Raw genomic sequence first — 21,833 nt, 5'->3', positions numbered from 1 at the left:
ATGGTTATGCCACCGCCAGGATGTACCGCTGACTGTAAAATACAAATCATCGTTACCCTAACCGGCAGCCTTATTACCGAGACGGTATTTGGCCCAACGCCCGGCACGAGTACGATTCTGCCGCCGCCAGGATGTGTAAATAGTTGCGTTACGAAGGTTATTGTAACAGAGATCCCCGGCGTTCTGACCGAGGTAACATCTGGACTGGTGCCAGGGACGAGTACAATATTGCCCCCAGCTGGATGTATAGGCAGCTGCCCTACGAGAGTCATCGTTACCGTCGTGGTCGAGTCGACGTTTGGACCGACGCCTGGTACGAGTACCGTTTTACCGCCGCCCGAATGCACGGTCGATTGCACCATCAGAATTATCGTAACGGGCACGGGAGGATACACGACCGAATTGACGGACGGACCGGTACCAGGCACAAGCACCATTCCGCCGCCGCCTGGCTGCAAAGGAAACTGCCCTACAAGAATCATTATAACTGTCGGCCCTTCAGGCGGTACAACTACCGAATCTACATACGGGCCGACGGCTGGAACAAGCACGATCCCGCCTACGCCTGGATGTGTCGGCTATTGTCCCACGAGGGTTATTATCACTATTTTAACCCCAGGTATTATTACAAAATTGACGTACGGACCGACGGCCGGAACGAGTACGATACCTCCGCCAGTCGGGTGCACGGCCAACTGCGTTACGCAAATTATTATCACAGTTACTGGCGGATACAGCACCGTTTCGACGTTTGGGCCAATTGCAGGCACCAGCACTGTTACGCTGCCTGTTGGCTGCACAGTCAATTGCTTTACACAAATCATCATCACTGAGGCTACTACAGACGTAGTTACACAGTCAACCCAAGGACTAACGGCTGGAACAAGCACTATCTTGCCTCCGTCGGGATGTATTGGCAACTGCCCAGCAACCATTATCATTACGGATGTCACTACTGGTCGACCTAGAACTATTACGACCTTTGGCCCTACTGCTGGCACAAGCAAAATTGACCCGCCGGTGGGATGCACGGCCAACTGCTTTACGCAAATCATTATTACCATTACCGGTAGAGTACGTACTATTACAACATTTGGGTCAACTACTGGCACGAGCACCATCCCACCACCAGTGGGATGCACCGTCAACTGCATTACTACAATTATTGTTACAGTTACTGATAGATTCAGCACCTCTATTACTGTTGGGCCGACTGCTGGAACAAGTACAATCCTACCGCCAGTTGGATGTACTGCAAACTGCTATACGCAAATCATTATTACTATTACTGGTGGAGTCTTGACGCAGACGACCTATGGACCAACTCAAGGCACAAGCACGATTCTACCACCGGCCGGATGTACCTCGAACTGTGTTACTACCATTATTGTCACTGCCACTGCAGGGTTGACTACATCTACAACATTTGGCCCAACTCTGGGTACCAGTACGATCCCGCCTCCCCTAGGTTGCACAGTCAACTGCTTAACACAAATTATTATTACGCTTACCGGAGGCATTGTTACGTCTACTGCGTTTGGCCCAACGGCCGGCACTAGCACAATCCCGCCGCCGCCAGGATGTACGGTCAATTGTGTTACAACAATCATTGTTACTACTACTGGCGGTTTCACTACTTCCACCACCTTCGGAACAACACCTGGCACGAGCACGATCCCGCCTCCCGTAGGGTGCACAACTAACTGCGTAACCCAGATTATTGTTACCCTTACAGGAGGCCTTATTACGACCACTACATTTGGACCGACAGCTGGTACCAGCATATTTCCACCTCCACCTGGATGCACGGTCAACTGTATTACTACAATTGTTGTTACTACTACCGGTGGCTTAACTACGTCTATTACCTTTGGACCAACAGCTGGTACCAGCACAATCCCGCCCCCTGTGGGTTGTACAGTGGACTGCTTTACACGAATTATTGTTACTCTTACTGGAGGCATTGCTACGACTACTACCTTTGGACCAACGGCTGGAACAAGCACAATCCCACCGCATCCTGGCTGCACGATTAACTGTATAACTACAATTATTGTTACGGCTACGGGTAATATTACTACAAAAACGACAGTTGGCCCAACGCCTGGTACGAGCACGATCCCACCTCCTCCTGGATGTACAGTTAGCTGTATTACTACTATTATTGTTACTACTACCAGTGGACTAGTTATATCTACTACCTTTGGACCAACGGCGGGTACTACTACTGTCTTACCACCCGTTGGCTGTACGGTCAACTGTATTACGAGTATTATTGTTACCGATACTGGTAGTATTACTACAACAACAACATTTGGCCCAACAGCTGGTACTAGTACAATCCCACCTCCTCCTGGATGTACAGTTAGCTGTATTACTACTATTGTAGTTACTACTACAGGCGGACTGGTTACGTCTACCACCTTTGGACCAACGGCTGGTACTACTACTGTCATGCCACCCGTTGGCTGTACGGTTAACTGTGTTACGAGTATTATTGTTACCGCTACTGGTAGTATTGCTACAACAACAACAATTGGCCCAACAGCTGGCACTAGTACGATCCCACCACCTCCTGGATGTACAGTTAGCTGTATTACTACTATTGTCGTTACTACTACCGGTGGACTGGTTACATCTACTACCTTTGGACCAACAGCTGGTACTACCACGGTCTTGCCGCCTATTGGCTGTACGGTCAACTGTATTACGAGTATTATTGTTACCGCTACTGGTGGTATTACCACAATAACAACGTTTGGCCCAACGTCTGGTACGAGCACGATACTACCTCCTCCTGGATGCACAGTTAGCTGTACTACTACTATTGTGGTTACTACTACAGGCGGACTGGTTACATCTACTACCTTTGGACCAACGGCTGGTACTACTACTCTCTTACCACCCGTTGGCTGTACAGTCAATTGTATTACGAGTATTATTATTACCGCTACTGGTTATATTACTACATCAATAATGTTTGGCCCGACGGCTGGTACTAGTACGCTCTTACCTCCTCCTGGATGTACCATTAGCTGTATTACTACTATTGTTATTACTACTACAGGCGGACTGGTTACATCTACTACCTTTGGACCGACGGCTGGTACTACTACTATCTTCCCGCTCGTTGGCTGTACGGTCAACTGTGTTACGAGTATTATTATTACCGCTACTGGTGGTATTACTACTACAACAACGTTTGGCCTGACGGATGGCACCAGTACGATATCACCTCCTCCTGGATGTACAGTTAGCTGTATTACTACTATTGTCGCTACTACTACAGGTGGACTGTTTACATCTACTACCTTTGGACCAACGGCTGGTACTACCACTGTATTGCCACCCGTTGGCTGTACGGTTAACTGTATTACGAGCATTATTGTTACTGCTACCGGTAGTGTTACCAAAAGAACAACGTTTGGCCCGACCGCTGGTACCAGTACGATCCTACCTCCTCCTGGATGCATAGTTAGCTGTATTACTACTATTGTCATTACTACTACGGGCGGACTGGTTACGTCCACTACCTTTGGACCTACGGCTGGTACCGATACTGTCTTGCCACCCGTTGGCTGTACGATTAACTGTATTACTAGTATTATTATTACCGCTACTGGTAGTATTACTACTACAACAACGTTTGGCCCAACGGTTGGCACCAGTACGATCTCACTGCCTCCTAGATGTACAGTTAGCTGTATTACTACTATTGTCGTTACTACTACTGGTGAACTAGTTACGTCTACTACCTTTGGACCAACGGCTGGTACTAGTACGATCCCACCTCCTCCTGGATGTACAGTTAGCTGTAGTACTACTATTATTGTTACTGCTACAGGCGGACTGGTTACGTCTACCACCTTTGGACCAACGGCTGGTACTTCTACTGTCTTGCCACCCGTTGGCTGTACGGTCAACTGTATTACGAGTATTATTGTTACCGCTACTGGTAGTGTTACTACAAGAACAACGTTTGGCCCAACAGCTGGCACTAGTACGATCTCACCTCCTCCTGGATGTACAGTTAGTTGTATTACTACTATTATTGTTACTGCTACAGGCGGACTGGTTACGTCTACCACCTTTGGACCAACGGCTGGTACTTCTACTGTCTTGCCAACCGTTGGCTGTACGGATAACTGTATTACGAGTATTATTGTTACCGATACTGGTAGTATTACTACAACAACAACGTTTGGCCCAACAGCTGGTACTAGTACGATCCCACCTCCTCCTGGATGTACAGTTAGTTGTATTACTACTATTATTGTTACTGCTACAGGCGGACTGGTTACGTCTACCACCTTTGGACCAACGGCTGGTACTACTACTGTCTTGCCACCCGTTGGCTGTACGGATAACTGTATTACGAGTATTATTGTTACCGATACTGGTAGTATTACTACAACAACAACGTTTGGCCCAACAGCTGGTACTAGTACGATCTCACCTCCTCCTGGATGTACAGTTAGCTGTATTACTACTATTATCATTAATACTACCGGTGGACTAGTTACATCTACTACCTTTGGACCAACGGCTGGTACTACTACTGTCTTGCCACCCGTTGGCTGTACGGATAACTGTATTACGAGTATTATTGTTACCGCTACTGGTAGTGTTACTACAAGAACAACGTTTGGCCCAACAGCTGGCACCAGTACGATCTCACCTCCTCCTGGATGTACAGTTAGCTGTATTACTACTATTATTATTACTACTATAGGTGGACTAGTTACATCTACTACCTTTGGACCAACGGCTGGTACTACTACTGTCTTGCCACCCGTTGGCTGTACGGTTAACTGTATTACGAGTATTATTGTTACCGATACTGGTAGTATTACTACAACAACAACGTTTGGCCCAACAGCTGGTACTAGTACGATCTCACCTCCTCCTGGATGTACAGTTAGCTGTATTACTACTATTATCATGACTACTACCGGTGGACTAGTTACATCTACTACCTTTGGACCAACGGCTGGTACTACTACTGTCTTACCACCCGTTGGCTGTACGGATAACTGTATTACGAGTATTATTGTTACCGCTACCGGTAGTGTTACTACAAGAACAACGTTTGGCCCAACAGCTGGCACCAGTACGATCTCACCTCCTCCTGGATGTACAGTTAGTTGTATTACTACTATTATTGTTACTGCTACAGGCGGACTGGTTACGTCTACCACCTTTGGACCAACGGCTGGTACTTCTACTGTCTTGCCACCCGTTGGCTGTACGGATAACTGTATTACGAGTATTATTGTTACCGCTACTGGTAGTGTTACTACAAGAACAACGTTTGGCCCAACAGCTGGCACCAGTACGATCTCACCTCCTCCTGGATGTACAGTTAGTTGTATTACTACTATTATTGTTACTGCTACAGGCGGACTGGTTACGTCTACCACCATTGGACCAACGGCGGGTACTACTACTGTCTTGCCACCCGTTGGCTGTACGGTCAACTGTATTACGAGTATTATTGTTACCGATACTGGTAGTATTACTACAACAACAACGTTTGGCCCAACAGCTGGTACTAGTACGATCCCACCTCCTCCTGGATGTACAGTTAGTTGTATTACTACTATTATTGTTACTGCTACAGGCGGACTGGTTACGTCTACCACCATTGGACCAACGGCTGGTACTACTACTGTCTTGCCACCCGTTGGCTGTACGGATAACTGTATTACGAGTATTATTGTTACCGCTACTGGTAGTGTTACTACAAGAACAACGTTTGGCCCAACATCTGGCACCAGTACGATCTCACCTCCTCCTGGATGTACAGTTAGTTGTATTACTACTATTATTGTTACTGTTACAGGCGGACTGGTTACGTCTACCACCTTTGGACCAACGGCTGGTACTACTACTGTCTTGCCACCCGTTGGCTGTACGGATAACTGTATTACGAGTATTATTGTTACCGCTACTGGTAGTGTTACTATAAGAACAACTTTTGGCCCAACAGCTGGCACCAGTACGATCTTACCTCCTCCTGGATGTACAGTTAGTTGTATTACTACTGTTATTGTTACTGCTACAGGCGGACTGGTTACGTCTACCACCTTTGGACCAACGGCTGGTACTACTACTGTCTTGCCACCCGTTGGCTGTACGGTCAACTGTATTACGAGTATTATTGTTACCGCTACTGGTAGTGTTACTACAAGAACAACGTTTGGCCCAACAGCTGGTACCAGTACGATCTCACCTCCTCCTGGATGTACTGTTAGTTGTATTACTACTATTATTGTTACTGCTACAGGCGGACTGGTTACGTCTACCACCATTGGACCAACAGCGGGTACTACTACTGTCTTGCCACCCGTTGGCTGTATGGTCAACTGTATTACGAGTATTATTGTTACCGATACTGGTAGTATTACTACGACAACAACGTTTGGCCCAACAGCTGGTACTAGTACGATCCCACCTCCTCCTGGATGTACAGTTAGCTGTATTACTACTATTATTGTTACTGCTACAGGCGGACTGGTTACGTCTACTACCTTTGGACCAACGGCTGGTACTTCTACTGTCTTGCCACCCGTTGGCTGTACGGATAACTGTATTACGAGTATTATTGTTACCGCTACTGGTAGTGTTACTACAAGAACAACGTTTGGCCCAACAGCTGGCACCAGTACGATCTCACCTCCTCCTAGATGTACAGTTAGTTGTATTACTACTATTATTGTTACTGCTACAGGCGGACTGGTTACGTCTACCACCTTTGGACCAACGGCTGGTACTTCTACTGTCTTGCCAACCGTTGGCTGTACGGTCAACTGTATTACGAGTATTATTGTTACCGCTACTGGTAGTGTTACTACAAGAACAACGTTTGGCCCAACAGCTGGCACCAGTACGATCTCACCTCCTCCTGGATGTACAGTTAGTTGTATTACTACTATTATTGTTACTGCTACAGGTGGACTGGTTACGTCTACCACCTTTGGACCAACGGCGGGTACTACTACTGTCTTGCCACCCGTTGGCTGTACGGTCAACTGTATTACGAGTATTATTGTTACCGATACTGGTAGTATTACTACGACAACAACGTTTGGCCCAACAGCTGGTACTAGTACGATCCCACCTCCTCCTGGATGTACAGTTAGCTGTATTACTACTATTATCATGACTACTACCGGTGGACTAGTTACATCTACTACCTTTGGACCAACGGCTGGTACTACTACTGTCTTACCACCCGTTGGCTGTACGGATAACTGTATTACGAGTATTATTGTTACCGCTACTGGTAGTGTTACTACAAGAACAACGTTTGGCCCAACAGCTGGCACCAGTACGATCTCACCTCCTCCTGGATGTACAGTTAGTTGTATTACTACTATTATTGTTACTGCTACAGGCGGACTGGTTACGTCTACCACCTTTGGACCAACGGCTGGTACTACTACTGTCTTGCCACCCGTTGGCTGTACGGTTAACTGTATTACGAGTATTATTGTTACCGATACTGGTAGTATTACTACAACAACAACGTTTGGCCCAACAGCTGGTACTAGTACGATCCCACCTCCTCCTGGATGTACAGTTAGCTGTATTACTACTATTATTGTTACTGCTACAGGCGGACTGGTTACGTCTACCACCATTGGACCAACGGCTGGTACTACTACTGTCTTGCCACCCGTTGGCTGTACGGTCAACTGTATTACGAGTATTATTGTTACCGCTACTGGTAGTATTACTACAACAACAACGTTTGGCCTAACAGCTGGTACTAGTACGATCCCACCTCCTCCTGGATGTACAGTTAGTTGTATTACTACTATTATTGTTACTGCTACTGGAGGACTGGTTACGTCTACCACCTTTGGACCAACGGCTGGTACTACTACTGTCTTGCCACCCGTTGGCTGTACGGATAACTGTATTACGAGTATTATTGTTACCGCTACTGGTAGTGTTACTACAAGAACAACGTTTGGCCCAACAGCTGGCACCAGTACGATCTCACCTCCTCCTGGATGTACAGTTAGTTGTATTACTACTATTATTATTACTGCTACTGGTGGACTGGTTACGTCTACCACCTTTGGACCAACTGCTGGTACTAGTACGATTCCGCCGCCGGCTGGCTGTACTGTCAACTGTATTACGAGCATTATTATTACAGCTACTGGTGGTATTACGACAATAACAATGTTTGGCCCGACAGCTGGCACCAGCACGATCGCACCTACTCCTGGATGTACAGTTAGCTGTATTACTACTATTTTCGTTACTACTGTTACTACTACCAAAACTGGTGGTGTTACTACAATTATTACGCCAGGTTCAGTAGCTGGTACAACAACTATCTTACCATCTCCAGAATGTACTATTAGTTGCACTACAAGTATTATTATCACCGTAACTGGAGCCATTTTAACACAAACAACGATTGGCCCAACACGTGGAACGTCGACAATTCTTCCCCCATCTGGCTGCGTTACAAATTGTATTACATTTGTAATTGTAATTGAAACGGGCGTATTGACCACTATTACTACTCCAGGCTCAATAGCAGGTACTACAACAATCCAGCCACCACTAGGGTGTCTTACAAACTGCATAACTAGTATTATCATTTCGGTTACTGGCGATAATATTACAAAAACTACATTGGGTCCAAGCGCTGGTACGGTAACAATCCCGCCTTCTTTAGGTTGCAGTATAGGATGTACTACAACTATTATTATAACTGAAACCGGTAATATTGTAACTCTATCTACGCTTGGTTCAGTAGCTGGAACTACTATAATTCTGCCATCACTGGGGTGTGTGACTAGCTGTATAACTAGTGTTGTTGTTACCGTTACTGGCGGAATTATTACACAAACAACAACTGGTTCACTACCTGGAACATCTACAATTCTTCCATCATCTGGTTGCATTACCGGTTGTATTACAACTATTATTGTGACCCAAACTGGTGGAATTACCACAATTAGTACACCAGGTTCATTAGCCGGCACTACAACAATCAAGCCAACCTCGGGATGTATTACAGGCTGCACAACAAGCGTTGTAGTAACAGTTATCGGAGAAATTGTAACAAGAACTACACTGGGTCCAAGTCCTGGTACGTCAACAATTCCGCCCTCGGCTGGGTGTGTTGGGAGCTGCACAACTAGTGTCATTATTACAGTTACAGGTACCATTACAACACAAATAACATCAGGTCCAACTGCCGGTACATCGACTATCTCGCCTTCTTCTGGATGTATTACAGGTTGTATTACGACTTTTATTATAACCGAGACCGGCGGCATTACTACTATCACTACTCCTGGTTCAGTTGCTGGTACGACAACAATATCACCACCCCCAGGTTGCATTACGAGCTGTACTACTAGTATCCTTGTTACTATAACAGGTGGAATTGTTACTCAAACAACCATTGGCTCTACGCCTGGTACATCTACTATTATGCCTGCTTCTGGATGTATAACTAGCTGTATTACTACTGTTATTGTAACTGAAACTGGCGGGATTACTACAATTACTACTCCAGGCTCGGTAGCCGGTACGACAACGATTCAGCCAACACCAGGTTGTATTATAAGTTGTACTACTAGTATTATTATTACAGTTACTGGCGGGATTGTAACACAAACTATAATAGGTGCAACGCCTGGTACATCAACAATTCTCCCTATATCTGGATGCATTACTGGCTGCATGACTTCTATTATCGTTACCGAAACTGGTGGCATCACAACCATTACAACTCCTGGTTCTATAGCAGGTACTACAACTATCCCCCCACTATTAGGGTGTGTGGCTAGCTGTACAACTAGGGTTATAGTTACTGTTACTGGCGGAATTGTTACACAAACAATACTGGGCCCGATACCTGGCACGTCTATAGTTACTCCTCCACTAGGATGCATTACTAATTGCATTACATCTATCATTGTAACTAAAACAGGTGGAATTACAACAATCTTCACTCTAGGCCCTACAGCTAGTACTATAACTATCCCACCACCATCTGGATGTATTGTAAGCTGTACTACAAGTATTGTTATTACTGTCACTGGTGGAATTGTGACTGAAACAACTATTGGCTCTGCCCCGGGTACATCGACAGTTCTTCCTTCTTCGGGATGCATTACAGGATGCATTACCTCTATTATTGTTACTCAAACTGGAGCAATTACAACCGTTACTATAACTAGCTTTCTCCCTCCAGGGACACCTCCTTACTCTAGTACAATTCCTCCTATTGGTACCGTCCCTGGAACTGTTATTATTGGGATCCCAGAGACTATTACAACAATAACTAGCTTCCTCCCTCCGGGGACACCTCCCTATTCTAGTACAATCCCCCCTGTTGGTACTGTCCCTGGAACTATTATCATTGGTATCCCAGAGACTATTACAACAATAACTAGCTTTCTGCCTCCGGGGACGCCTCCTTACTCTAGCACAATCCCCCCTGTTGGTACCGTTCCTGGGACTGTCGTTATTGGTGTCCCCGAGCATATTACGACAGTAATAACTACATTGTCATTAGGGGTACCAGGATTTACCTCTACTGCTCTCCCTAGTGGTACTGTTACTGGGACAGTCATTATTGGAATTCCAACTCATGCCTGTCTCCAAACTTGTAATGACGCTACCGGTTTAACTCTTAAGTATTACCACAATACCTTTCGTCAAGGGTATGGAGTTCAGGAGTTTTATTGGGGTCTTCTACCTGTATCGCCGAACTATTATTTAGAGCAAAATCTTCCATCCCTCGGACAAGCAATAACAAATAACCTTGGTTTTCCGATTTATAATAGTTTTCCAGATGATACGAATTACTCGAATGGAAATACTAGAAATATTGATGGTATTGTTGTTAATGCTAATAATTTTACTTTGGTTTATACAGGGTATTTTTCACCGCCTCTTACTGGGAACTATAAGTTTTGTTCATCTGTTGACGACGAAGCTACAACATATATAGGAGATGGTGCATTTGCTTGCGGTAACCCCGATAATATTAATGCTGTCCTCTCTGGGAATCCATTAGTACAAGGATTTCTTGGGCTTCCTCAAACCGCATGTAATACGATTTTTCTAACAGCTGGCTATCTCTATCCTATTCGGACAATATATGGCAATCCACAAACATATTCCTGGCTTAATTTTACTATTACCGGTCCTGATGGAGTCCCGAAACAATCATTGCCCGGGTATTTATATCCCGAAGATTCGTTGTGTGCTGCTGTTAGTACCGTTCCTGGCACTGTCGATATTGGCGTCCCCGAGAATATTACGACAATAATAACTACATTACCATCAGGGGTACCAGGATTTACCTCTACTGCTCTCCCTAGTGGTACTGTTACTGGGACTGTCATTATTGGAATTCCAACTAATGCCTGTCTCCAAACTTGTAATAATGCTACCGGTTTAACTCTTAAGTATTACCACAATACCTTTCGTCGAGGGTATGGAGTTCAGGAGTTTTATTGGGGTCTTCTACCTGTATCGCCGAACTATTATTTAGAGCAAAATCTTCCATCCCTCGGACAAGTAATAACAAATAACCTTGGTTTTCCAATTTATAATAGTTTTCCAGATGATACGAATTACTCGAATGGAAATACTAGAAATATTGATGGTATTGTTGTTAATGCTAATAATTTTACTTTGGTTTATACAGGGTATTTTTCACCGCCTCTTACTGGGAACTACAAGTTTTGTTCATCTGTTGACGACGAAGCTACAACATATATAGGAGATAGTGCATTTGCTTGCGGTAACCCCGATAATATTAATGCTGTCCTCTCTGGGAATCCATTAGTACAAGGATTTCTTGGGCTTCCTCAAACCGCATGTAATACGATTTTTCTAACAGCTGGCTATCTCTATCCGATTAGGACAATTTATGGGAATCCACAGACATATTCCTGGCTTGATTTTACTATTACTGGTCCTGATGGAGTCCCGAAACAATCATTGCCCGGGTATTTATATCCCGAAGATTCGTTGTGTGCTGCTGTTAGTACTTAATCGCCTAGATATAGGTCAATCATTAAGTTATATAAAGGCAATCAAATCATATATACATGGATTATAAATGACATAATTTGCTTGTAGTGAACCATTTTAACGTAAATTATTTCCCGATAACCCTAGGGTTAGTGTTAGCCTAACCCCTATGCGTTAGGATTTTTCGACGAAACGTGAAAATTTTGGGTGCGCGGCCCCGCAGGTACCCCGGTACCTTTTTTTCGACAAAACAAGAGAATCTAACCGGATTAGGAAATAGCCGGGAGGGGGCGCGATAGGAGGGAAAAAATACACACGGGACGAGGCGCGCGCGGGCGATACGGAAAACGCAAAGGCAAACGGCAATGGTCGCTGCGTTGGGCAGGAAATAAATAGTAGAGATAAATGCATTGCATTGTTATTTTTCGGGCGGGCGGGCGGGCGGACGGCAATATCAATTGAGTCAGTCAGCCGGGCCGTAGAGTATTACGCACGCGTAGGTATGTAAAAAAGTCAAAAGGTACACGTACGTAAACAAATATACAAGAAGATAAATAATGAAATGAAATAATCGAAAGGGCTCGGAAACCCTTCAAGAATATATGGAGAAGGGGGTTTTTGTTTCTCTCGTAGTAAGGGGTAGCCATTCTACGACAATCTGCACACTCGATACACGCATACAACAAACAGAAACAACCAGAGAGGGAGCTATACTAGCAATACAGTACGATATATAGCATAAAGTAGCTGTGACAATATCGTATATCGTATTCTTCTTCTGGCCTACCCTACACTCTTCATTATGTGATGCGCGAACCACCTATGTATATAGCCCCTTCCCCTCTGTACTTACTGTTTTCTTTCTCTTTTCTTCCTCCTTAGTTCGAAAATTCTACAGTCTTTGCACATACTGCCTTCCTGCTAGTCAGCATTGTAATATAATCCAAGGGGTATTTCCCCTTTTATTTTTCAAAATAACCTTTACTAAGTTATTGCCCTAATAGGTTTTTATATATACCAACTTAATACCCCCCCTAGTACATACCTTAAATTATATACCTACCTATTTTATTAAGTAACTTTAGATCCCTTCCTATTCTAATAGTTAGTTAACTTTTAACTGCCTCCTATTATTAGTAAGGACGGTACTAATAAATATACTATTCTTAAAAATAAAAGGGGAAATACCTCTTGGAATAAAAGGGGTAAAATAGGAAGGGTGCGCAGTGGAAGTTTAGTTGTACGGACTATCCAAAATGAATATCAATTAAGGCTGTTAGTAATAGCAGGGAGTGCACTAATTAGTAACTGGGCAAGAAATATAGATTTGAATAAGTCAAATAGTAGTGCCAAGGGACGATTTAAAAAGGAAGACTGTTGTGTTTCTTGTGCTTGCTTGATGTGTGTTTATAGCGTGCGTGTTGTGTTTTTTTTCTTCTAACTATCTAAGAGTATAGGAAAGGTAGGACTATTTTATACCTGAGAGGTAGTACCTCAATTAGTGTAATGTGCACGTGTTGGAATTCTGTTTAATTCCATACAATGCATCTCCGAACAATCTGCTTGCATTTAATGCAGCTCCAAATACTCTGGTTGAGTCATACTGCTAGTTGGATGCAACTAGTAGGGTTGATTAGTCTTGCAATTTGTATGCGCAAGAGGTGGGGGTAGTGGAAGTATATCGCACGGACCAGGGAATCAATCAGGCTGTTAGTAACAGCATAAGGGGTGCCAGTTAGTAACTGGGTAAGAGTGCAAACTTGGTAGTACCAAATTACATAAACGAATGCAATTATTCTTCTAACTAAAGTGCAAGGGAAGTACGGCTATTTATGCCTACAGAGTAATACCTTATAGGTCCAGATTGTGGCTGCGCAGTTACACTATAGTTTGATCGCCCGTTTGATCGCACAATGGTTTGATTGCCCGTTTGGTCGCACAATGGTTTGATCGCCGTTTCGGTCGCACAATGGTTTGATTGCCCGGAGTAGTACTGTGGGCTGACAATAGCTAGTAGCGACTAGGAGAGCGGCAATTGTCATTCCGATCAATTGGCTCCTGTGGTCGACTGGCTACTACGTATACAAGTTGTATTGTAGTAGTGAGTTGGCCGGCAGTAGTACTGCCGTCAGTCGTTCCGAGTTGTAGTTCGGAGTAGTATGTTGTATACTATTAGTCAACTCGATATGCTTACTAATACTCGCAGTATAGTATAGCATCTTTACTAGTAGTAGTACTACTAGTAACAATAGGATAGTATCCTATTTGGGTAGTCTTACTAGTATAAATACCAGTATTTTAACAACTTTGAATCCGTTTCTGATAAGGAATTAGGACTTTGCAATATGTACCAATAGCCTTATAGGCCGTAAGTGTTACGGAGTGGCTAGGCGACTGCTCTAGGACTCTCAATGATGTTTATTAAAAGACTTGAAGGAGGGAAAACTACTTGACAACTAGGGCTTCTAGTTGTGTGTGTTCCTCCTAGTGGGTCCCTTGGTTCCCTTCGTTCTCCTATATCGGGCTAAGCCCGATACCATAACAGTAAGATTTAGTAGCATTTTTAGTCCATATAATTCCTACTTTAGTAATTGGTAGGGACTTAAATCCCAGTTCGAAATTGCAGTATAGTTAATAAGATTAACTATAGTAGGAAGAACGGCAGACCAGAGGAAAAGTGGAAGGCCTGCCTAAATTATTATTGTATGTAGTCGGTCTAGGATGAGTTGTATGGACCGTTCGGTAAGTCCGTTCTGTTCGGGCGTATACGGGCAAGATGTATTGAACAGAATTCCTTTCTTACCCAACTAAGTCTGGAGCAATATGTTAATTTCTATACCCTTGTCGAAAAATAACTGTTTTGGGTAACAGTTATACTATTGTTTAAGGCTTTTGAAGAGATTCCGAATAGCCTAAAGAACAGTTGATCCCTCCTTATTGGGTAAGATTAATACCTAACGGAAGTGGGATTTTCGGTCAATTAGTATAAGACCTACAGACTTACGATTATAGGATACTGGTCGAATCCCAAATGTATTACCTGCAATTAAATTAAGAACGTAGTCTGGATTGTCGATAGGATCCCCAGACTGTTGTCTAGTGGATTTGGCCTAAATACAAGCAAGGCATTGAAAATTAGCAACCTAAATGGACAAGAAGTTAGGCAGCCTAGTAGTAATACTACTGGTCTTTTTTAAGAGTGGGAGACTGATGTGTTCTAGTCGGATGTGCTAAATGCCGGCTTGTTGCAATAGTCTTTGGTAAGGCTGGTTGTTTAATTCCGAACGAGTAGTCGGAAGAGCTTGTTCCTTAGGACTAGTAGTTAGGACTACTAGTTGGTCTATTGCCTCTATAGGAATTGGGTCTTCTATAGGGTCTTTAAACAGGGTAACCTTAGTAAGGTCCCTTGGTGTAGCCGAACTGACAGTTGGGCTAGGTACCGATCTGGGTACCGACCGAGGCACCGTTAAAGGTGCCGACCGAGGTACTGTTGAAGGTGCCGACCATGGCACTGGTAAAGGTGCCGACCAAGGCACTGGTGAAGGTGCCGACCGAGGCACCGTTAAAGATACCGACCGAGGTACCGTTGAAGGTGCCAACCGAGGCACTGGTGAAGGTGCCGACCAAGGCACTATTAAAGGTACCGACCGAAGCACTGTTAAATGTGCCAACCAAGGCACTGTTGAAGGTGCCGACCAATCCTCTGTTTCGGTAGCCCAAGGGGGGGGTTGGGAGGGAATTTCGACTGTAATTCCGTAACTATTGTAGTAGCTAGAGTAGGAAGTATTTGATTTCATTAGATAGGGCGTTTGTTGACCTTGCTGTTGTAAGAAGAAGCCGTATTTCTAGAAGTTAAGGAATTTGCATAACTGTCGATTGAAGTTGTATAGATATTCCTTACTAAGGGTTCTTCCAGATGCATAGTAGCGAATTCTACTAACAATACTGACCTTTAGTTTCGGAATATATAGTACTTCTTATAAAACAAGAGTACTGTAGACAGATGGATTGGTATGAATTAGTATAGTAAATTCAGTACAGCCAATACCTTTGGGATAAATTGGACTACCTCCTGTTGTAATTGGTTTTGCTTGGGATTTTGCAATGGGTCGGAAAGTCGTAAACTTAAGCCGGTTATTGACCAAATGACAGGTTGAGCCAGTATTGTAAAATAGGCCCATTCGGTATGTATTGTTGTTATCAATACGATATATTATACCAATATTACCCAAATCGGGTAATAGTACTAATTCTTATTTGGAATCAGAGTCGGTATCTAAGTCCAAATAGGAATTAGGTAACCCCATGCAGCTAGTGGATAGGCTGTAGTTACCAGTCAGGAAACTAGTAGTACCCTTAGCTAGTGTATGGTTTTTGGTTCGATTGTATTGTTTGGGTCGGTTGGGTCGATTGGGTGAATTGGGTTGGTTGGGTCGGTTGGGTTGATTGGGTAAATTGGGTTGGTTGGGTCGGTTGGGTCGATTGGGTTGGTTGGGTCGGTTGGGTCGACTAGGTCTAGTAGACCTATTGTTTCGTGTTTTGGATAGTTAAGTTATTCTGTAACTAAATGCTTGGAAACTGGAACTATTAGGATTTTAATATTCTTCCAGTATGTTGGTCTGGAGGTATTGCAGGTTAAGGGATGCTGTATAATCCCTAAGACGGCATTGGTTTGGAGATTGTTGCATTGTATTGCAGCCTATTGTAAGAAAACAGAACCAATAGTTATAAGGTATTAATTTGCCTAATCCAATAGGTCGATACTTACTCCAGTAAGTTAAAGTTAAGTAAGGCAACTGTTGAATTCTGAATTAAACGCCTTAAGTATTCCTTTGTACCCTTTGAGTGTAAGGTTATAGTAGGAATCATAGAGATTGCAATGTTAGGCTGCCTGGCCCTTTAAGTACTATTGTTTTAGCAACAGATAGGCATTAGTTAGGTTGTTTAACAAGACTAATAATTTAGCTAAGCTACTAGCTAAGCTAGGCTATAACCTAGCAGTTAAACAAGGTATCCTTTGAAAAAGGCACTCTACGGCCTAAAACAAGGACCTAGAAAGTGGCAAGAGGCACTTGCCAAACTGCTACAACAATACGGATACAGCCCTCTTGTATTTAATCCGGCTATCTACTATAACAGTACTACTAGTACTTATATAGTTAGCTACGTTAACAACTGCCTACTTATTGGACCAAACCTTGCATACATTAATAGGTTGAAACAATAACTACACAAGGTCTACCCAATTAAAGACTACAGACAGGCTGCCTTCTTCCTAGGCGTACAGATCAGTCGAACAACTAAGGGTATTACTCTTAGTTAAAAAGGGTATATTGAGGAAGCCCTATCCCGATTTGGGTTAAAGGAGGCCAAGGCAGTAGTAATACCACTACAGCTAGAAGTACTTAAGCAGGCTATTATAACGCCCCTTACTCCCTTGTCTACAACCGACCAACTGGTATACCAACAAATAGTAGGGACTTTAATGTACCTTATGCTATTGACCCAACCAGATATAGCCTTTGCAATCCAATGGCTATCTCGGTATATGCACCAGGCTACTAGCCTGCAGCTATCAGCTGGCAAGAACCTTCTTCGATATCTGAAAGGAACTATAGACCTAGCTATCTGCTACTGGTCTAAGTCTATAGTATCCAATCTACTTGGATTTTCCGATAGCGACTTTGCAGGTGACTTAGACTCCTCTAAGTCTACCTATAGGTACCTCTTTACCCTACTAGGTAGACCAATCTGCTGGAAATCAAAAAGGGCTAATACTATTGCTCTTTCTACCGTAGAGGCAGAATCGGATGCCCTACTGGAAGCTATTCGGGAACTCAAATGGCTATATAGTCTATTTACAGAAATAGACAAGGGTCTTAAAAAGCCTATTCCACTTTTGTACGGTAATAATGGATCTATCTCTAACGCCAATAATCCCAATTAGCATAACCGAACAAAGTATACACTGCTAAAGTTCTAGTACATTCGGCAAGAAGCAGCAAATGGACTAGCCAAAATCAGTTACCTGAACACTAAGTCTATGCCTGCCGATAGCCTTACTAAGGCCCTTACCGCTAATCTCTTCCAACGTTACCTTGGCCTACTATGTCTCTAAGGGATCCCTATTTAGCAGTAGTTATACTAGCTAAATAGAGGGGGTATTAAAATACTGGTATTTATACTAGTAAGACTACCCAAATAGGATACTATCCTATTGTTACTAGTAGTACTACTACTAGTAAAGATACTATACTATACTGCAAGTATTAGTAAGCATATCGAGTTGACTAATAGTATACAACATACTACTTCTCCGAACTACAACTCGGAACGACTGACGGCAGTACTACTGCCGGCCAACTCACTACTACAATACAACTTGTATACGTAGTAGCCGGTCGACCACAGGAGCCAATTGATCGGAATGACAATTGCCGCTCTCCCAATCGCTACTAGTTATTGCCAGCCCATAGTACTACTGCGGGCAATCAAACCATTGTGCGACCGAAACGGCGATCAAACCATTGTGCAACCAAACGGGCAATCAAACCATTGTGCAATTAAACGGGCAATCAAACTATAGTGTGACTGCGCAGCTACAATCTGGACCTACAAGGTACTACTCTGTAGGCATAAATAGCCGTACTTCCCTTGCACTTTAGTTAGAAGAATAATTGCATTCGTTTATGTAATTTGGTACTACCAAGTTTGTACTCTTACCCAGTTACTAACTGGCACCCCTTATGCTGTTACTAACAGCCTGATTGATTCCCTGGTCCGTGCGATATACTTCCACTACCCCCACCTCTTGCGCATACAAATTGCAAGAGTATCCTCCAGGTAGGTAGAATACTAGTAGTTGCAAAAGTCTCTATATAGTCGAGGCCTTCAATTTGCATAAATCCCTTAGCTACTAGTCGTGCCTTGAATTTAATAGGGTTATTCTGCTAATCCTTTTCGACTCGTAGTATAAGTCTGCTTTTCAGAAGTCTCCGACCAGTTGGTATTTTTTGAAGAGGAATAAAATAGAATACCCCTACCTGGATAAGTTGCTGGAATTCTAAGAATATAGCACTTCTCCACTGGTCTTTATTGTCCGACTTGAGTACCTGCTTCCAGCTAGTAGGCTTGCTACTATCTAGTAGTTGCTTTGCTTTGGCTTAATAGTACAGGTCCTGGATCCAATACGCTAAGTTAAGATCTACTAGGTTAGGGTTGTCTTCTGGTTCTGGTGCATCTGGAAGGGAGGTATCTAGTAGATCCTCCGTTTCCTGGGCCAGGACCCCCTCTGTTGTACTAGTCCTAGTAGGACTAGTTGGTCCGTTGGCTTCTTGCAGTCTACTAGTCCTAGTAGGACTAGTAGGTCTACTGGTCCTAGTAGGACTAGTGAATCTGGTTCCTTGTAACCTACTGGTCCTAGTAGGACTAGTAGGTCCGTTGGCCCCCTTTGTCTCCCTAGGCGTTAGGGGACTAGAGGTATTTTGTAAGATATAATCTTCTATCTCAATTTCCCCCTCTGACTCTAGTCCTTGGAGACTAGGACTTAGTAGTTGTTGAAGTCCTTGGGAGATAGGGCCAATACCTTCTAGGATTTTTAGGAAGGCAGTTTTCGTAACTGCCCTTCTGGAAGGTATATATACAAGGTATGTTTTTGAACCTAGCGTTGCTAGTAGCCTTACTGGTTCTATGCGTTGTACTAATTTAGCACTTTGAATCCGTTTCTGATAAGGGATTAGGACTTCGCAGTAGGTACCAATAGCCTTATAGGCTGTAAGGTTTGGTGGTGTTTTTAGCCCTTGTAGTTCCTGCTTAAGCAATTGGTAGGGGCTTAGGTCCCTATTGGTAATTGCAGTATAGTTAACTAGGTTGACTATAGCAGGAAGTATAGCAGACCAGAGGAAAAGTGGGAGGCCAGCCCAAATTATAGTTACTTGTAGCCGGTCCAGGATAACTCGTATATACCGTTCGGCAAGTCTGTTTTGTTTGGGGGTATACGGGCAAGACGTATCGACTAGTATTCCTTTGGTACCTAATTAGTCCTGTAACAATGTATTGATTTCAGGTCCTCCATCATAAAATAGCCTTTTTGGGTAACGGCCATAGTATTTTTTTAGGCTTTGAAAGAAGTTCTTTATAGCCTGGAGAATTGTTGGTCCTTCCTTATTGGGTAGGATATATACCTAACGGAATCGGGACTTTCGATCAATTAGGATTAGTCCAATAGATTTTCGATCGTAGGATATAGGTTTAATCCCAAATGTATCCCCTTCGATTGAGTTAAGTGTACATTCTGGATCCTCAATTGGTTCCCTTGACTGTCGTCTTATGCATTTTGCTCGTATACAAGCAATGCATTAGAAATCGGCAACCTTAGTAGATGTAAGGTCAGGTAGCCCGCTAGTAATTTTACTAGTCTTTTTCAAAAGTGGCAAACTAATATATCCTAGTCGAATATACCAAATGCCTGCTTGTTGCAATAGTCTTTGGTAAGACTGTTTGCTGGATTCCGTACTAGTAGTCGAAATAACCTGTTCCTTAGTACTAGCAGTTGGGACTGTTAGTAGGTCTGTTGCCTCCATAGGGACTGGGTCCTCTATAGGGTCTTTATATAAGGTAGCTGTCACGAAGCTGACTAGCAGGAAGGCAGTATGCGCAAAGACTGTAGAATTTTCGAACTAAGGAGGAAGAAAAGAGACAGAAAACAGCAAGGGCGGCGAGTAACGGCCTATATACCCAGACGGTCCGCGCGTCACGTGATGGAGGGTGTAGGGTAGGCTAGGAAGAGAATACGATATACGATATCGTCACAGTAGCCTTAGTAAGGTCCCTTATACTAGCCGAACTAGTAGTTGGGCTAGGACCTGGTCTTAGTCTAGGTCCCGGTCTTGGTATAGGACTAGGTACCGACTTAGGCACCGATCTAGGTGCCGTAGCTGAAGTGGGCTGAATTCGGCTTATTTAAAGTAGGTGTGTTTAGACCTTCTTATTGTAAAAAGAAGCCGTGCTTTTGAAAGTTCAGTAGGCCGCATATTTTCCAGTTTAAGTTATATAGGGATTCCTTAATAAGTGTTCCCTCTGATCCGTAGTAACGTATCCCACTGATAATATTGACTTCCAGTTTCGGAATATATAGTGCCTCCTGTAGTACAAGAGTACTATAGGTTAGTGGATTAATATTAATTAATATTGTAAATTCTCTTGCAATTTGGGTGCGCAAGAGGAGGGGTAGTGGAAGTATATCGCACGGACCAGGGAATCAATTAAGCTGTTAGTAACAGCATAAGGGGTGCCAGTTAGTAACTAGGCAAGAGTGCACAATTGGTAGTACCGAATTATACAAACGAATGCGATTATATTTCAAAAGAGAAACTATTCTAAGGGAATGGCTACTGCCTTATATAGGTGTAGACGTATGGTAGAGACTGTTCCAGCTTATTCCATAAGGTTCCAGCTTATTCCATAAGTAGGGTAAGCAACATTCCGGCTTATTCCAAGGAGTTCCAGTACATTCCATGAGTGGGGTATGGAATATTCTAGAATATTCTAGAATGTTCTAGAGCATTCTGTACTATACCTAATTAGGCAAGTATCTCTGACAATAGTTTAGAGAAATAGTATGTTGTATACTATTAGTTAGCTCTGTATACTTACTTATACTCTCAGTATAGTATAGTATATCTGCCAGCAGTAGTACTTCTGACAGTTGCTACTGGTAGTAGCAATAATAGGGTAGTATCCTATTTGGGTAGTCTTACTAGTATAAATCCTAGTATTTTAACACCCCCTCTATTTAGCTAGTATGACTACTG

General features: G+C 43.4%; 2 protein-coding genes across 2 annotated transcripts; one reads left to right on the top strand and one right to left on the bottom strand.

Annotated features, from left to right (window-relative positions):
• DCS_00091 (uncharacterized protein) lies at nucleotides 1-8,252 on the top strand (the record flags this gene model as incomplete). The annotated part of the gene is made up of 15 exons (XM_040797433.1): nucleotides 1-109; nucleotides 170-619; nucleotides 722-1,069; nucleotides 1,175-2,137; nucleotides 2,189-2,329; nucleotides 2,390-3,580; nucleotides 3,743-3,772; nucleotides 3,845-4,468; nucleotides 4,520-4,690; nucleotides 4,742-4,912; nucleotides 4,964-5,110; nucleotides 5,177-5,776; nucleotides 5,843-5,998; nucleotides 6,065-8,025; nucleotides 8,109-8,252. 15 exons carry the CDS (start codon nucleotides 1-3, stop codon nucleotides 8,250-8,252), a joined length of 7,206 nt encoding a protein of 2,401 aa, XP_040658316.1.
• Nucleotides 8,253-15,453: 7,201 nt separating this feature from the next.
• Nucleotides 15,454-15,943, bottom strand: DCS_00090 (uncharacterized protein; the record flags this gene model as incomplete). The annotated part of the gene is made up of 2 exons (XM_040797432.1): nucleotides 15,454-15,780; nucleotides 15,923-15,943. 2 exons carry the CDS (start codon nucleotides 15,941-15,943, stop codon nucleotides 15,454-15,456), a joined length of 348 nt encoding a protein of 115 aa, XP_040658315.1.
• Nucleotides 15,944-21,833: the final 5,890 nt, after the last annotated feature.

This window comes from Drechmeria coniospora, chromosome 01 (genome assembly GCF_001625195.1).
Source record: "Drechmeria coniospora strain ARSEF 6962 chromosome 01, whole genome shotgun sequence".
Classification (NCBI taxonomy): Eukaryota; Fungi; Ascomycota; class Sordariomycetes; order Hypocreales; family Ophiocordycipitaceae; genus Drechmeria; species Drechmeria coniospora.
This window is presented reverse-complemented; position numbering and strand designations above follow the sequence as displayed.